The 18,738-nt window shown below is 43.6% G+C and overlaps 1 protein-coding gene across 1 annotated transcript; it reads left to right on the plus strand.

Moving 5' to 3' along the window:
* The first annotated feature begins 9,351 nt into the window (after positions 1-9,351).
* On the plus strand, positions 9,352-18,495 carry LOC110527936 (inositol hexakisphosphate kinase 2). The gene is made up of 5 exons (XM_021609572.2): positions 9,352-10,047; positions 15,448-15,652; positions 16,243-16,397; positions 16,783-16,958; positions 17,107-18,495. Exons 1-5 carry the CDS (start codon positions 9,780-9,782, stop codon positions 17,668-17,670), a joined length of 1,368 nt encoding a protein of 455 aa, XP_021465247.2. The 5' UTR covers positions 9,352-9,779; the 3' UTR covers positions 17,671-18,495.
* Positions 18,496-18,738: the final 243 nt, after the last annotated feature.

Here is an 18,738-nt window from a genome sequence, read left to right on the forward strand (position 1 = left end):
TCCATGCCGTGGACAGGTTTTAGAGGATGGATGCATCTGTGTGTGGTGTTTTTGAATGTGTGTGTGTGTGGACTGTAGCCAAGGTGATGCAGCTGTGTCAGGTAGGCTGAAGTGATCTAGTGTCACACCTGTTGCATGGTTTATGGACCTTTTACCTCTTAACTTTAGTGTCTGTGAGTGTGTGTGCAGCCTGTTCATGTTTCTCAGCGTGCGCAGAAATTGTTGGTACTGTACATTCAAAAGATAAAGCATTCTGACCCTACTTAGCTAGATTTTCTGTGTTTCTATGTAAATATGATAAAATATGCAACAACAAAAATTCCACCAGAAATTAGTTTCCATCAAACTAACTCATTGCAGCTAAATGCTCGTCCGTGATGACGTAGTCCACATAAAAATAACTATTGTGCATACATTCCCATCTACCAAATATATTTTTTAAGTTAAATGGGTTTCCATCGCATTTTCAACTCTACTGATGGTTTTAACACAAAAACTGTTGCGTTATATAGCAAATGTGCTCTGGTCCTTTCACGTGTGCTCTAGCCAACAGCTGGCAGATACAGTGCGGGTAGGCTACATATATGATGAAATGATCATTGATAAGAGCAAGATTATTTTGATTAGTCAAATGGCAGCCAATTATCAATCATCATGTCACCAGAATAAGACCCTTGATATTTATTGGAAAGGAGCATCAAGCTCATCACCGTGCACTTTCATCACCCTGTGAAGTTCATCATAACTTGCATGCTTTTCCAAGTTGTAGTGAGAGGACCACACAACATGTCACCGCGTGACTCCACTGTTACTTTGATATGATGATTATTATATCAGTATTTGTGCATAAAGGACTTTCCATCGCCATTTCTCGCATAATACATTTTACCAACACAAAAAGATCTCACCATGTCGAACATTGTTAAAATTGTACCGGCATTTCCTGTTTCCATCAGCCCGGTCGTGACTTTTTTCATGCGTCAGGTAATTCATCCGCATGAAATGGTGGAAACCTGGTTAGTGTGTAAATAGTGTGCATGTTTCTGATCTGATGTGATCTGAACTGATCTGTCTGTCTGGGGAATAGTCTGAAACTGAGGTGAGCAAGCTGAGCCTTTCTCCATGCACCAGCCCAGAGACAGGCCAACAGAGGTGTTCTGTGTGTGTTTGTGTACAGCCAGTCTGGGTTATTGTGATATTAGGGATGCCATAGACACCTACTAAACCTGTAGACTCCATTCTAAATCTGTTCTAAAGCACTTAAAAGATAGGCCTAACACAAATTCCTAGAGATATGCAAATAGCCTAGGAGGTTGTTGTGGAGTCAAGCTCAGTCCTGCCTGCCTTTGCAGAGGGATGTGTGTGACTGTGATTAATGGGTGCATTTAGCCTACAGTGTTGACTTGCTTCTATGTGAGCTACAGCCTTTGTTAATCTGTCCTTTTAGCCCTAGGCTGCTCTCTAGGTTTACTACAGTAGCTCCTGTCCTGTCTGAAGTTACTCAGCACCTGCATATTAGCTCCCCTCTAGTTCCTCCTCTGCTCTGCTCTGCCAAATTTGTCTGTTCCCCTGGCCCAGGGCCAGCCCTAACCTTTTGGGGGCCCTATGAGAGATTTGGTTGGAGGGCCTCCCACCTCGCAGGCAAAACATTTTAGCGTCTCCTCTCTTGATGTCAGAGCGAGAAATGTACTTTTTAAATTCTACACATTTTCCCATGGGGTGTAGAGACATTCTTGCAAGCTTTCTGCAATTCTACACATTTTACCATGACTTATGCTATGTAAATATGATATCTGAGTGAGAGTGATTAACATTTTACATTCACATTTTAGTCATTTAGCAGACGCTCTTATCCAGAGTGATTTACAACCATATATCTCAGTCATAGCTACTTTATTGAAGAAAACTAACTACTTACTATCAGCAAAGTCAGTGCTAGTAGGGGGGGAAAGTCAAGTGTGAGTGTTAATTCACAAAAGCCAATTTGATATTTTGGAGGGGGGGATTATTTAAGATTTCAGATGTTTTCTGAAGATGGGCTGGTACTCTGCTGTCCTAGCTTCAGTGGGAAGCTGATTTCACCACTGGGGTGCCAGGACAGAAAAGAGCTTTGACTAGGCTGAGTGGGAGTTGCCCTCCCGAAGGGGTGGGAGGGCCAAGACACCAGTGGTGGCAGAATGGAGTATTCTGGTTGGGGGTGTCAGGTTTGAGCATAGCCTAGGGAGGGGTAGTTCCTCTTGCTGCTCTGTAGACAAGTACCATGGTAGTGTAGTGGATGTGAGCTAGCCAGTGGAGTGTGCAGAGGAGTGGGGTGACACGGGAGAACTTGGGAAGGTTGAACATAAGGCGGGCTGCGGCACAAGCGGGAAGCCCAGCCAAAAGCAAGTTGCAGCAGTATTGACAGGTGCCTGGATTAGGACCTGCACCGCTTCCTGTGTGAGGTAGGGTTGTACTCTGCGGATGTTGTAGAACAGTGGTCACCAACCAAACAGTTCTGTAAAAAACAACAACGAGAAAGGGGGTGGTAGGTGGATGTGATTCAGCAGCCGTAGCACCAGGAAGGCAAAGTGTTCCCATTTTTAACCATTTTCTCTTAAGGTAGAACTCCGCCTGCATGAGGCAGAAATAATGCAGCTGGAAGTCTGTGTCCCCTTTTCTCAGGGAGGGAGGGAGGGAGAACGGAGGGACAGTGACAGACAGTTTCACTATTTCACTATTTCAATATTTAATTTTCATGAAATCACAAGTGCAATATACAGTGCCTTGCGAAAGTATTCGGCCCCCTTGAACTTTGCGACCTTTTGCCACATTTCAGGCTTCAATAAAATATAAATATATAAAACTATAACTATACTAACTATAAAACTATATAAAACTGTATTTTTTGTGAAGAATCAACAACAAGTGGGACACAATCATGAAGTGGAACGACATTTATTGGATATTTCAAACTTTTTTAACAAATCAAAAATTGAAAAATTGGGCGTGCAAAATTATTCAGCCCCCTTAAGTTAATACTTTGTTGCGCCACCTTTTGCTGCGATTACAGCTGTAAGTCGCTTGGGGTATGTCTCTATCAGTTTTGCACATCGAGAGACTGAAATTTTTTCCCATTCCTCCTTGCAAAACAGCTCGAGCTCAGTGAGGTTGGATGGAGAGCATTTGTGAACAGCAGTTTTCAGTTCTTTCCACAGATTCTCGATTGGATTCAGGTCTGGACTTTGACTTGGCCATTCTAACACCTGGATATGTTTATTTTTGAACCATTCCATTGTAGATTTTGCTTTATGTTTTGGATCATTGTCTTGTTGGAAGACAAATCTCCGTCCCAGTCTCAGGTCTTTTGCAGACTCCGTCAGGTTTTCTTCCAGAATGGTCCTGTATTTGGCTCCATCCATCTTCCCATCAATTTTAACCATCTTCCCTGTCCCTGCTGAATAAAAGCAGGCCCAAACCATGATGCTGCCAACACCATGTTTGACAGTGGGGATGGCGTGTTCAGCTGTGTTGCTTTTACGCCAAACATAACGTTTTGCATTGTTGCCAAAAAGTTCAATTTTGGTTTCATCTGACCAGAGCACCTTCTTCCACATGTTTGGTGTGTCTCCCAGGTGGCTTGTGGCAAACTTTAAACAACACTTTTTATGGATATCTTTAAGAAATGGCTTTCTTCTTGCCACTCTTCCATAAAGGCCAGATTTGTGCAATATACGACTGATTGTTATCCTATGGACAGAGTCTCCCACCTCAGCTGTAGATCTCTGCAGTTCATCCAGAGTGATCATGGGCCTCTTGGCTGCATCTCTGATCAGTCTTCTCCTTGTATGAGCTGAAAGTTTAGAGGGACGGCCAGGTCTTGGTAGATTTGCAGTGGTCTGATACTCCTTCCATTTCAATATTATCGCTTGCACAGTGCTCCTTGGGATGTTTAAAGCTTGGGAAATATTTTTGTATCCAAATCCGGCTTTAAACTTCTTCACAACAGTATCTCGGACCTGCCTGGTGTGTTCCTTGTTCTTCATGATGATCTCTGCGCTTTTAACGGACCTCTGAGACTATCACAGTGCAGGTGCATTTATACGGAGACTTGATTACACACAGGTGGATTGTATTTATCATCATTAGTCATTTAGGTCAACATTGGATCATTCAGAGATCCTCACTGAACTTCTGGAGAGAGTTTGCTGCACTGAAAGTAAAGGGGCTGAATAATTTTGCACGCCCAATTTTTCAGTTTTTGATTTGTTAAAAAAGTTTGAAATATCCAATAAATGTCGTTCCACTTCATGATTGTGTCCCACTTGTTGTTGATTCTTCACAAAAAAATACAGTTTTATATCTTTAATTTGAAGCCTGAAATGTGGCAAAAGGCCGCAAAGTTCAAGGGGGCCGAATACTTTCGCAAGGCACTGTAGCAAAACAAAGCTTAGCTTGTTGTTAATCCACCTGGCATGTCAGATTTTAATACAGCTTTTTGGCGAAAGCATAACAAGCGTTTATGTAAGAACATCTCTCTCAGTAGACAAAGTATTACAAACACTAGCAGCCAAGTAGATTGGTCACGAAAGTCAGAAAAGCAATAGATTAAATCGCTTACCTTTGATGATCTTCAGATGTTTGCACTCACGAGACTCCCAGTTACACAATAAATGTTCCTTTTGTCCCATAAAGATCATTTTTATATCCAAAATACCTCCATTTGTTTGGCGCGTTATATTCAGAAATCCACAGGCTCGGGCGGTCACGACATCGCAGATGAAAATTCCAAATAGTATCCGTAATGTCCACAGAAACATGTCAAACGTTTTTTATAATCAATCCTCAGGTTGTTTTTAAAATGTATAATCGATAATATATCAACCGGGACTGTCACTTTTTCAATAGGAGAGGGAGAGACAATGGCTGCCCCACTCTGTTGCACAAGCAAAACTCTGCGAACACCCAGCTATCCACTGACGTGATGTTATCTTTCTCGCTCATTTTTTGAAACTATGTCTAAAGACTGTTGACACCTTGAGGAAGCCATAGGAAAAGGAATCTGGTTGATATCCCTTTAAATGGAGGCAAGGCATCCAATGGAACAGAGAGCTCTCAGGAAAAACAGCACTTCCTGGTTTGATTTTCTTCAGGTTTTCGCCAGCAATATCAGTTCTGTTGTACTCATTATACTTTTTTGACAGTTTTGGAAACTTTAGAGTGTTTTCTATCCTAATCTGACAATTATATGCACATTCTAGTTTCTGGGCCTGAGAAATAGGCAGTTTCAAATGGGTATGTTTTTTTAGCCAAAAACGAAAATCCTGCCCCCTACACTCAAGAAGTTAATGTTGCTTAAGTTTAAGTCATATAGAAATACAAAATCTAAGCGGTAGATCTCAGCTTGCATTTTGACTCAAAGTGATCTTGACTCAGAAATGGTTGGTGAGCATTGTTGTAGAGCATGAACCTGCAGGAGTGAGAGACTGCTTGGATATTTTCAGCGAACGTCAGGGTGTTGTCCAGGGTCACGCCAAGGTTCTTTGCACTCTGGTAGGGTGACACTGTGGAGTTGTCAACCCTGATGCCAAGGTCTTGGAGCGGGCAGGTTTGGTATGGTCGTTTAAAAAACATTTATTTAACATTTCTTGAATGTTTTTTGAGGTGTGGGTCGACATCCAAGCTGAAATATCTTCCAGGCACGCAGATATGCGTGTCACCACCTGGGTGTAAGAAGGGGGGAAGGAGCAAAGTAGTAGCAATTAGGAGAGACCATATTATGGAGCCGAGGGGACTTGGTGTATAGAGAGAAAAGGAGAGGGCCTAGAACCGAGTCCTGAGGGAAAGCCTTTTGTGAGAGTACTTGATGCAGACACAGATCCTCTCCAAGGCACCTGGTAGGAACTGCCTGCCAGGTAAGACACAATTCAATAGTGTGCAGAGCCTGAGACGACCAACTCTGAGAGGCTGGAGAGGAGGATGTGATGGTTCACAATGTCTATGAGGTCAGAGGAGAGAGAGTCAGCTTTGGCAGAGCGGAGAGCCTTTGTGACACAGAGGAGAGCCAACTTGGTTCAGTGACCCGTATTGAAGCCTGACTGGTTAGGGTCAGGAAGATCATTCTGAAAGGGATAGCGAGAGAGTTGGTCAGAGACAGCACGCTCAAGTGTTTTGGAAAGAAAAGAAGGGATACCGGTCTGTAGTTTTTGATGTCAGAAGGGTTGATTGTTGTTTTCCTGAGGGGCGCGACTCTGGCAATTTTTAAAAGGGAACACAGCCGGTGGTCAGGATGAGTTGATGAGGGAAGTGAAGAATGGGAGAGGGTCTCCAGAGATGGTCTGAAGAAGGGAGGAAGGGATGGGGTCAAGTGGGCAGGTTGTTGGGTGGCCGGACCTCATTAGTCACAGGGTTTTATCTGGATAGAGAGGGGAGAAAGAGGTCAATGGGTAGGGGAGTTGTGTGGGTGGATGTTGTCAACCTTCTTTTCAAAGTGAGGAGCGAGGTGGTGGAGGATTAAGGAGCAAGTAGAAGTTGGAAAATAGTTTCCTAGGTTTGAGGCAGAATCTTGACATTTAGAGTGATAGAAAGTGGCTTTAGCAGCAGATACAGAGGAAGAGAAGGTAGAGAGGAGGGAGTAAAAGGATGATAGGTCCTCCATAAATGTAGTTTTGTTCTGTAAGCTCACAATGAGTCACTCAGATGCGGAGCAGGAGGGGAGGGCAGAGCCATCCGGGAGGAAAGGGAGGAGTGTAGGGTCGAGGGGGAAGAATCAGGAGACAGGAGGGAGAAGGATTTGGCAGAAGGGAGAGATGTGGGAGAGAGAGAGCGAAGACAGCAAAGATTGAGATGACGCATGACCATTGTGTAGGGTCTGAGTAGGTAGGGTTGGAGGAGAGTGAGACAGAAAAGGAAACAAAGTAGTAGACCTGGAGGGGGGTTGCAGCGAGATTAGTAGGTGAACAGCCTCTTGTAAAGATGAGGTCAAGCCTTTTGCCTGCCTTGTGAGTGGGAGGGGACTGGGAAAGGGGTAAGTCAAAGGAGGCATGGAGGGGAAAGCAAGAGGTGGAAAGAAATTAATCGAAGGCAGATGTCGGGAGGTTGAAGTCGGCCAGTACGATGAGCAGTGGGCCATCATCAGGAAATGAGCTTATCAAGGTGTCAAGCTCATTGAGGAACTCTCTAAAAGCACTTGGTGAGCGATATATGGCAACAATGTTAATCTTGTGACAGTATGGATTTCAAATGAGGAGATGGACAGGTTATTGAGGGAGAAAAGAGAACATCTCCACTTAGGAGAAACGAGAAGCTCTGTGCCACCAGCAAAACGGCGGCCCCCTGGAGGTCAGAGTCCCTGTACACGTGCACCTGCGTGCCATGATTAGTACAAGTTTAGCTGGCTAGCTACTAGACTAATTGACCAATCAAAAAATTGTTTGCTGACATGGCTAATTGAGTGACTGACTTAACAAGAGGAAAACTGCTGATGCACAACCAAGTTTCTAAATTGCACCAGGTGTATTCTACTATTCTAACTCTCAGCAGTAAGTTAAGACCCAGACTGAGTTCGCTTATGTCTCTAATGCCTGGAACCGACCTTGCCCTGGCATGACGTGGGCATGAAACAAACCTTTACCCACCTTTCACCCACCGCATATGCTATGCTGCCCCACCACTCCTGGGGATATTTCCCTCAAAAATGGGTCCATTGTTGTAGCACTCCCTAAAGTCTTGCAAGTCTCTCCAAAGTTCAGGCCAAAGTCCACTTCTCTTCAGTTCTGGCAATAACTATTAGTGTGAGAATGTTATTTGCCAGGAAGTCAGACATTATTGGCAAGACGTGTCATTTGGGACTGTGTCTGACGTCTGTGTGTGTGCGTTTTATGGAGATGTGTGGAGGTGAAAAGGACTGCCCCACTGCTCATATTGGTTCTCAGGCTATGGCCTGGTCTGTCAGTGGATCTCTGTGTCCTTCTGGCACATACTTCAGGAACACGCTGTTTAATGCTCTACCCACCTCACTAACGACCAAACACCATGCTTTACTGCTCTATAGCAAGGTTACAGGCACCTTTCTCTTCCTCTCTGACATTATTGCGCCCCTCCCTAAAGTCATGCAAGTGTCTGCAAAGTTTAGGTCAAAGTCAACATGTCTTCTGGCAATAGGCTACCATTGGCATGGATATTGACCAATGTTCAGGTCAGAGATGAACGGTCAAGACATGGCCAGAGTGTCAGACGTATTGCTATATAAGTGTTTGGTAATGCGTGTGTCTGAGGCAGTGGGTGTGTGGTGCCAATGCGGGTGGCAAGGAGTTAATGCCTACCTGATAGTCCCTTTGTGCCCTGTGGCGTCAGCCTCTGTTTGTCTGTGTGTTTTAGTTCCTTTTCTTTCTTCCTGTGGCCCATTTCCTCCCTGGAGTGTTCCAGAGAGGGTTAGAGAGATGGGTTAGAGAGATTACTGTGGGGACTGCTGCTGCTGCCTGTGGTCTCAGGAGAACAAGCTAGTGTATATCTTCTCCTCCGTCACTGGGCCAGACACACACACACACACACAAGCATACGCACACTCCCGACTCCTTACCTGTCCTGTAGTGACTGGCCATTCTGTGAATGAGGAGTTGGTATGTTCTCCCTATGTGGTAGCCTAGGCTAATCTGTTTCAAGAAGGGAAGGATGACAGTCCCCATCCTGCAGCTCAGGAAACACAAGAACCCCATCTCCTCTCTTTCTGTCGCTCTCTTTCTATCCACGGACTCTTTCTGCTGTACAGGGCCCCCAGTTAGCATGTTATGCCTAGCTGGTAGCTAAGGTAATGTTGACAGTTTATCTGCAGAGTAAACTGGAAGAGAACAACACTGTTTTATTCCATGTTCTATTTTGCTCTCAAGACTACCTTCACCTTTCACATCATACCAGACCACTGTTTGTTACATAATCAACATGCTGTTGCCCTCAACGTTATTTCTCTGATTGAAAACTCATTGTTACCGTGTTTACGAGTGTGTTTGCGGCTTTCTGTCTTTGCGAATGTTAAATGGCAGTAGCCAATATGTGGGCACTGGGCCTGCATTATTTGATCACCTGTCTCACCCTCTCAGTCATTGGTCTGAATGAGAAAATGCAGTTTGTTGTGTGAGGTTGTTAATAATTAAGGTTTAAAACGCTTCTGTCACACAGAGGGAAATAGCTGAGTTCAGTTCAGCTCATCCCTCCTCATAACTCTGTTTTTCTGCTTCTTTCCTTTTTTCTCTCTCCCCTCCCTCTTCGTTTGCACGCTCTCTTCCCTCGAAGGGTTACCACCCAACAACCTGCTCCTGCTTGTGATTGGTGGAAGTGGGCTGAGCGGGCGGGTCTGTGTTTGTGCTTGTGAGAGTTACCAGTCAGAGCAAGTGCAGGCTGTCAGTGTCAGGAGGGTTTCAGTGGAGTCAGGCAGACCAGACTCTGGAAAGCAGAAGCAGCTGCGCAAACCTTCCTCTTTCAACCTCAGGACACAAAGGACTGCCTGTTCCTACACCTCTCTGCCATCTGCTTTCCAAGGCCAGGAGGAAAAAAGGGATTTAAGATCAACAGACGCTGATGATATTTCTCTCTCTCTCTCTTCCTACTTCCCTATTTGTTTTTGTCTTGCAAAATCCCTCCTGCACAGAGGAGAGATAATCACAGCCTCCTCTGAGGGAACGAAAGAAAAGGAGGGATCGAAATAAACGACAACAACATCATCATACCCAGCGGCCTGCGTGTGGTTGTCCGACTGTCCCGTTGCGGCCCTGCTGCACTGTCCCCCCGAGGAGGGAGACTAATGCATGTGGCGCTGTACTCCGGGTCAGGGGAGGATGAGTCCGGTCATGGAGGCTCAGACCATGCAGGCCAAGCAGCAGCAGACGCAGCAGCAGCTACAACACTACCTGGAGAAAGGGGTCCCGCTTGAGCCCTTCATGCACCAGGTGGGGGGCCACTGCTGCGTGCTGCGTTTCGGGGAGCAGACCATCTGCAAGCCCCTCATCCCCCGAGAGCACCAGTTCTACAAGAGCCTACCCAGCGCCATGAGGAAGTTCACCCCCCAGTACAGAGGTAAGAGGCTACCCCGGAAGACACATTTCAGTTGAATGCATTCAGTTGTACAACTGACTAGGTATCCCCCTTTCCCTTTCCTAACCACAACCTCCACCGCATCCATCTACTGTGTGTGACTGGGCTAATGTTGTGCTGCTGTGTTCTCTCTCTCTTTTTCTATATTCCATCCTCTCTCTCACTATCTCTTGGAAGGCGGTTGGAAAAGAGGGTAGGTTATTGCAGGTGGATGCATTTTTCTCTATGCAATTTTCATTATTCACAGTCCATGTAAGCCCACGGTTTTAGGGTGTTTTCAGGAAGTCTGACTGTGCCCCTCCACAGAAGGATCAGGTGGGTTTTGTCAATTCTCCAAGGCCCAGGGTAGGACTTTGCAGGCCAGCCAGGATGCTGTGTGGTAGCAGGTGCTATTAGACCTGGCCACAGGAGGGCGCTGTAGCATTGGAGCACCACCAGGGTGTCCTGCCCTGCCCCTGTGTGCAGTCACACAGAAACAGGTTGGAGCTGTGTTTCTCTGCCCAGAGAGCATGCAGAGCAGGTAGAATGTAGTATAGTATGCATTAACTGAAGACAGGTTTAGTTGCACACATACACAAATATGCATTCTAACAGGAGAGGGGTGAATCTGTCATACCATGACATCAGTATCTAAGGCTTGAGATTCAGAAGGCAGTGTGGACCTGCAGGGTCCTAAAGTCCTTCCAATCTGGTTAACTCTCCCCTTCCACCTCCAGTGCTGCATCTCCCCTCCACTGTCTAGCCCTTTAACAGTGGGTTATCTAACACTGTGTTATGGTTCACTGCAGCTGTTTGTCTTTAGTCCCTGACAAACAAGTGAAAGGTGAACCTGTGTGTGTACACAAGGAAGAGGAGATCCAATTCATCCCAGTCGGTATCTCCCTTTTCTATCTTCAATCTTCCCTTTGAGCTACAGTACCTTTTCATGTTAATATTTGCAGCTGATGTGTCCTATGCATCCCCACAGAGAGTTGGGGTGGCTGGGTGAGAGAGGTGGATTCTGGGTAGGGTGGGGCATGACTCATGAGAGAGGGGGGTTAGAATGATGCACTTGCGGGATGGGTAGAATGGCGTGAGAGACTGAGTGGCTGAAATAGGCTTTCACTTCATCCATCTGGTCCATCTACAGAGACTGCAAACTGTGCATGCTGCTGTTCTGTTCTCTTATTGCACAAGTTGTTGAAAGGCAATATGCATAGGTTTACATGTTTTGTGTTTGTTGGTACTCTATGGTGTTTTTAAGATGTTTTATTTAATTTTGCTCTGTCGTCTACTGTTTAATAATATTACTGCTATAACGGTTTGATAAACCAGTTTAAATCATTTCAAATCAATAGCATTTTTTGATTGCATCTGCTCGAGCTTTGGTGGTTTGTGTTCGGAGTGACTTTCCTTTTCTGCATGATTGATAGTGTAATATTGGGAGTGTGTGTGTGTGTGTGTGTTTACACAACTGCATACTGTACTCAAATATAAACAAGATTTCCAGATAGACACAGCCTCAATTTGTTTTCCCCAAGCCCCATATCTCCATTGCTCTTTCTCTCTCGCTTGTTCAAGATCCGAGTTGGGAGATCTGTGTGTATGTTTGTCATGTAGTCCAGGTCCTTTGATCTCTATCAGGTTGAGAGACACCAGGGCAGACAGCTCTGGAACTTTAGAAAGGCAGGAGAGTAAAATGAGTTGGGGGTAAGAGACAGTCCATTTGCATGTAAAAGGATCATTGAGCAGCAATATGTGAAGTTCATCGTGTCATGTCAAATGAAAGCTAAGAGTATATATTTTTAGATTAAAAAAAAAAATATATATATATATATATATATATATATATATATATATATATATATATATATATATATATATATATATATATATATATATATATATATATATATATATATTTAAAAAATGCTATTTTCCATCCCCCAAAAAATGGAATAAGAAAATAAGTAAACCCACATATCTAATTTGGTCTCCCTCATGAGGAGGGAGGATAATGAAAGTTCACGGAAGTAACAAGGAAAAGTAGACCTATCCACTATTATTGTGATTTTACTGATATCAATTTTGTTCATGAATTGTTAAGTGATAACTAGAAATGTTCGAAAGAATCAGTAACAGGATCTATGCAATTGAATTGGCTACAATGGGAAATCATAATAGTTACGAACCACAATTGGGTTCACAAGTTTGGACAGCACAGCACAGTAGAGTACAGTAAAGAAAAGTAGAGTTCAGTACAATATTGTAGAGTTCAGCAGAACACACGAGGACAGTACAATGTGTTGTACTCTACGGTACAGAACTATACTGTACTGGATACTCTACTGAGCTCTACTGTGCTGTACTTTGATGTCCAAACTTGTGAAACATAGACTCTACTAGCTAGGTTTCCATCCAATTGGTGACTGATTTTGATATTCTAAAATCCACAAAAACAATATGCACATTTTCCCACCAGAGATGTTACAGTCAAATTGTCTTGTTGCGGACAACAGTCATTATGTGATAACGTAGTGCATATATAAATAACTTTTGCGTTTACATTCACATGTACCAAATAAAAAATACGATACATAAAAAATACACCTGCATTGCTTGCTGTTTGGGGTATTAGGCTGGGTTTCTGTACAGGACTTTGATATATCAGCTGATGTAAGAAGGGCTATATAAATACATTTGATTTGATTCCATTGAATTTAAACTCCACTGATGGTTTTGTCAGAAGAAATGTTGCGTAATGTAGCGAATCTATGGTCTTGGCAGTGTGCTCTAGCCAACAGCTCACAGAAACAGTGCGGGCAGGCTACCTACATGATGAGTACACAATGATTTATATTTGTCAAACGGCAGCCACGCATCGCTCATCAGAATAAGACCCTCGATATTTATTGGAAAGGAGCGTCAAGCTCGTCACTGTGCACTTTCAACACATATCTTGTTTAATCTGTAGCCTAATAAACTGCATGCTTTCCCAAAATCGTAGTGGGAGGACAACACAATATCGTGTGACTCCACGTTTACTTCGATATTATGGTTATTATATCAATATTTGCACTTAAAGGCATTTCCATCATCGTTTCTCACATAATTCATTTCACAGACACAAAAAGATCCCACCCACAAATTTGCTGTTTCCATCAGGCCTGTCGTGACATTTTTATCCGACATGTACTTTGCTTGCATTAAAACCCTTTTGGGATAGGGGGACAGCATTTTGGGGCGGCTAGTGGTTAGAGCATTGGACTAGTAACCCCCGAGCTGACAAGGTACAAATCTGTCGTTCTGCCCCTGAACAGGCAGTTAACCCACTGTTCCTAGGCCGTCATTGAAAATAAGAGTTTGTTCTTAACTGACTTGCCTAGTTAAATAAAGGTATAAAAACAAATCACTTTTAGATGAACAGCGTGCCCAGAGTGAACTGCCTCCTACTCTGTCCCAGGTGCTAATATATGCATATTATTATTAGTATTGGATAGAAAACACTCTAAAGTTTCTAAAACTGTTTGAATGATGTCTGTGAGTATAACAGAACTCATATGGCAGGCGGAAACATGAGAAAAATCCAACCAGGAAGTGGGAAATCTGAGGTTTGTAGTTTTTCAAAGCTTGGCCTACCGAAAACACAGTGGGATATGGATAAAGTTGCACTTCCTATGGCTTCCACTAGATGTCAACCGTCTTTAGAAACTTGAATGAGGATTCTACTATAAAGGAGGGGCACATGAGCCCTTTCTGAGTCAGTGGTCTGGCATAGTGTCTCAGGCTCGTGACGCGTGCTCCCGACAGAGTTACCTCTCGTTCCAGTGCTTTTCTTCAGACATAGGAATTCCCCGGTTGGAAGCTTATTGATGTTTTGTTAAAAACATCCTAAAGATTGATTCCATACATCGTTTGACTTGTTTCTACGACCTGTAATGGAACTTTTCGAGTTTGTCTGGAAGAAGTGCTCGCGCCACATGAAGATGGATTACTGGGATGAACACACTAACAACAAGTGTCTATTTGGACATAAATTATGGACTTTATGGAACAAATCAGTCATTTATTGTCGAACTGGGATTCCTGGGAGTGCCTTCTGATGAAGATCATCAAAGGTAAGTGAATATTTATAGTGTTATTTCTAACTTCTGTTGACTCCAACATGGCGGCTATTTCTTTGGCTGGGTTGGCCTCTGAGCGCCGTTCTCAGATTATGCTTTTTCTGTAAAAAAATAAAATAAAATCTGACACAGCAGTTGCATTAAGGAGAAGTCTATCTTTAATTCTGTGAATAACACTTTTATCAATGTTTATTATGAGTATTTCTGCAAAATCACCGGATGTTTTGGAATCAAAACATTACTGCACGTAACGTGCCAATGTAAACTGTGATTTGTGGATATAAATATGCACATTATCGAACAAAGCATACATGTATTGTGTAAAATTATGTCCTATGAGTGTCATCTGATGAAGATCATCAAAGGTTAGTGATGAATTGTATCTATATTTCTGCTTTTTGCGACTCCTATCTTTGGCTGGAAAAATGGCTGTGTGTTTTTTTGACTTGGCTATGACCTAACATCTGATTGATTATATGTTGTGCATTCGCTGTAAAGCATTTTTTAAATCGGACATGATGGGTAGATTAACAAGATGTTTATCTTTCATTTGCTGTATTGGACTTGTTACTGTGTGAAAGTCACATATTTCTAAAAAATATTTTTGAATTTTGCGCGCTGCCTTATCAGTGGAATGTTGTCGAGGGGTTCCACTAGCGGAACGCCTGCCCTAGAAAGGTTAAAAGGTTGGATGGAAACCTGGTTTATGATTGGTTCAGATTTGGTCCGGCTGAAACAAATTTGTTCTAGTTTGGGGGCAGAGCTATACCCAAATAGTGGGTAGAATAGTACCCAAATATGCAAAGGAGGATTATGCATATGTATACCTTTGAGTACCTATTTAGGATAGATCACCATGAAGAGAATGACATTCAGAGTTTTTGGAAAACGTGGTCACATAAAAAACTGAGGGAGATTTGCCGGAATTCTGTTACCAAACGTTGAATCTGCACAGTTCTTCCAGTGAATGTGTTTTTGTAAAGTCTTCAGTGTAAAGTGTTAAAAGTAGTCCTTGTGACTTGTATGGTTTGTTTAACTTTGAAGTCAATGGTTTTTGTTTGGCATATATTTTAAGTGAAAAATCTTAGTCTCAGCGCAATTCTGTTCCAGTGGAATTGCCCAGACAAATACTTCCCAGTTTATTCTATTTCCTGCTTAGGAATTCAAATACAGTATTACAGAGAGAGAGAGAGTCAAAATAACCATTGCTTTGCAATTTCTACGAGGTTGATGTCTTACCGGTTTTTCTTCTCCCTTTTTGTCTCTCTCTGTCCCTCAGGTGTGGTATCTGTGAATTTTGAGGAGGATGAGGAGGGCAACCTGTGTCTCATAGCGTATCCACTGCAAAGTGACTCTGGGGTGGGGGACCTGGAGAATATAGACCCATCGGTCAATGGCGAGCCCAACAGCAAGATTCACCAGTGGGGCATCAAGCAGTTGTCTGCCCAGAGTCTGCTGGACTCACGCAAAGACAAGGACAAGAGGTGAGAGACGAGAGAGAGACGGGTGCACTTGAAACACTGTTACAGAGACCTACTGAGATACACCAATAAAGAGATATACAGGGTGACTGTTGACTGAGACATACACACACACACACACACTTTAAAACCCCAATGCTCATTTGAGACCCCTCTTTTAAAGTCACTGAGATCTATTCTTCTAGTCAAAATAATGAGCAACTGGGCATTTTTATACATGACCCTAAACATTTTTATTTTATATTTATTTAACTAGGCAAGTCAGTTAAGAATAAACAGTTGATTAACTGCCTTGTTCAGGGGCAGAACGACAGATTTTCACCTTGTCAGCTTTGGGATTCGATCTTGCAAACTTTCCAAGTCCAACACTCTAACCACTAGGCTACCTGCCGCCCATGATGGGGATGTTAATTGCTTAATATACTCAGGAACCATACCTGTGTGGAAGCACCTGCTTTCAATATACTTTGTATCTCACATTTTCCTTTATTTTGGAAGTTACCTGTTACCTGTATGTTGAGACACATTGTAGGTTCTAGAATAAGCTTGATGCTCTCCACCCCTCTTGACTCCTCTCTTCCTATTTCCCCCAGTCATAAGCTCGAGGGGGAGGTGTTGGAGTGGCTGCAGCAGGAGGAGGTGCCTGTGGGAAGCAGAAACGCCATCCAACACAACCCCTGGAGACTCAAACTCCAACAGAAACACCTGCAGAGGATGAAGGAGAACGCCAAGCACCGCAACCAGTACAGTATCCTTTCAGCGTGGAACAACCACTTTGAACATCAGGCCGTCCAGCACCTGCCTGCAAAGTTTGTCCATGTACTGTTCCTAAACGTATTACTGTATAGTGCTGCCTATTTCTTCACTCTGCAGAATCTTGTGCCCAAAGTAGCCTTACAATCTCACAGATACTCCACTTGTGACATCTGTGTATTTGTAAGTGAAGTGGATTGATGTGAGGAAAGGCTCGAGATGGATTGGTGTCCGGTGCATCTGATGAATTAGTGTCTGCTGATAGGGATTCAGGTCTTCCTACTACATTAGCGGAGAGTTAAGTCTCCAACCAGGTGCATTAGGAATATGATGTGATTCTCCTGTAACCAGAGGCTCCTTGACTCAGGACCCCTTCCCAGAATTCATCCTGCTGGAGAACCTGACGTGGCGTCATGCGGTTCCGTGCGTGCTGGACCTGAAGATGGGCACGCGGCAGCACGGTGACAACGTGTCCGAGGAGAAGAAGGTCATGCAAATCCGCAAGTGCCAGCAAAGCACCTCTGCCTCCATCGGAGTACGCCTCTGTGGCATGCAGGTACAATGTTAACTTGTGTTATTGATGGGGATGGGGCAGAATTGAAGAGTCTGAAATTATATATTGGCGAGGCATAGCTTAGTTCTAGTTCAGAATGAAAGGGAAGAAATGTGTTTCTGAACCCCTCCGTCTCCTACCTCTCTCTCAGGTATACCAGTCAGACTCGGGTCAGCTCATGTTCATGGATAAGTACATTGGGCGTAAACTGACCCTGTCGGGCTTCAAGGAGGCTCTGTTCCAGTTCTTCCGTGACGGGCGGCGTCTGCGGCGCGAGCTGCTCTCCCCGGTGCTGCGGAGGCTCAGGGAGATGCAGGCAGCTCTGGAGGGCTGCGAGTCCTACCGCTTCTATTCCTCCTCCCTGCTCATCATCTACGATGGTGAGCCACCCCGCACACACACACGCAGAGGCCCCGAGGGCGGTCTGTCTGAGGAGGAAGAAGAGGAGGAAGTGGAGAAAGATGAAGAGGCAAGTGCGTTTGGGTTTCCCGGCAGCAGTAGTAGTGGTAGCACTGATGGTGGACGTCTGGCAGCCCGATCTGATACGGGCCCTGGCCCGGCGGTGGACGTGAGGATGATTGACTTTGCCCACACCACGTTCCCTGACTATGTGGAGGACAGTGTGGTGCACGAGGGCCAGGACAGTGGCTACATCTTCGGTCTGCAGAACCTCATCACCATCATATCCCAGCTGGAGGACCACTGCACAGACTAAAACACACACACATAGTTTCTCTTCTCTCTTTTGGACTCATAGAAGAAGCAGCACACTGGACTACAGAGGCTGGCCATAGGGGCACACTGAACATTGCTGTTGCCAGTTTTTCCACAGGAGTCCTTCATTTGGGTGTTTTTGTTTGTATCCACAAGGGATACAAAGGGCCATGAAGGTTACATTTGAAGAGACATTTGCAATCTTTTTTAGTTGACTCAGTGAGTTGTCGCCATTATCTGCTTACTCTGTTACCTATTACGAAGTTGGTTATTTTACCCAGTTATTTATTTAGAGAAAAAGCAACACAAGGAGGTTTGAAATGAAGTCCAAGACTGCAAGCATGGATTCCAACTGTCCAAAGGTGCCTGGCTTATGCAAGCATACACACACATGCACTGATTTTTATGTGTGCTACTGATCGGGCAGATGTACTTGAAAAAGCAAAGAGGAACTGATGTATGTGTGTGAACTATTAAAGTTGATGAGAGGAAAGAGAAAACATAATCTCATCTTCCATTTTTCTCCTAAACCAGTTTATTTTTCCACCCTCTTTTCTTAGAAGATACTAGAATAGAATAAAATTTGATTTGATTTGATTTGACTATGTTATATTCAGATAGCAATTACATTACATACAGGGACTATAGCTTTATTTATTTGACATGTTTCTTAAATAAAATACAAAATAAAAAATTGAAATAATTGTATGTTATTGTATATTATTCATTTTGTTAGAATAATATTAATTAATATTATTATTTGACATGTTCAGGTACAGTTGAAGTCGGAAGATTACATACACTTAGGTTGGAGTCATTAAAACTTGTTTTTCAACCACTACACAAATTTCTTGTTTACAAACTATAGATTTGGCAAGTCGGTTAGGACATCTACTTTGTGCATGACACAAGTCATTTTCCAACAATTGTTTATGGACAGATTATTTCACTTATAATTCACTGTATCACAATTCCAGTGGGTCAGAAGTTTACATACATTAAGTTGACTGTGCCTTTAAACAGCTTGGAAAATTCCAGAAAATTATGTCACGGCTTTAGAAGCTTCTGA

Source organism: Oncorhynchus mykiss, chromosome 7 (genome assembly GCF_013265735.2).
Source record: "Oncorhynchus mykiss isolate Arlee chromosome 7, USDA_OmykA_1.1, whole genome shotgun sequence".
Lineage (NCBI taxonomy): Eukaryota > Metazoa > Chordata > Actinopteri > Salmoniformes > Salmonidae > Oncorhynchus > Oncorhynchus mykiss.

Excerpts from the sequence above, each read along its gene's own strand:
- LOC110527936 (XM_021609572.2), top strand. The coding sequence starts at position 9,780 with ATGTGGCGCTGTACTCCGGGTCAGGGGAGGATGAGTCCGGTCATGGAG. Across the intron at positions 15,653-16,242 it reads CGCAAAGACAAGGACAAGAG|TCATAAGCTCGAGGGGGAGG; the intron begins GTGAGAGACGAG and ends TATTTCCCCCAG. Across the intron at positions 16,398-16,782 it reads CAAGCACCGCAACCAGTACA|AATTCATCCTGCTGGAGAAC; the intron begins GTATCCTTTCAG and ends ACCCCTTCCCAG.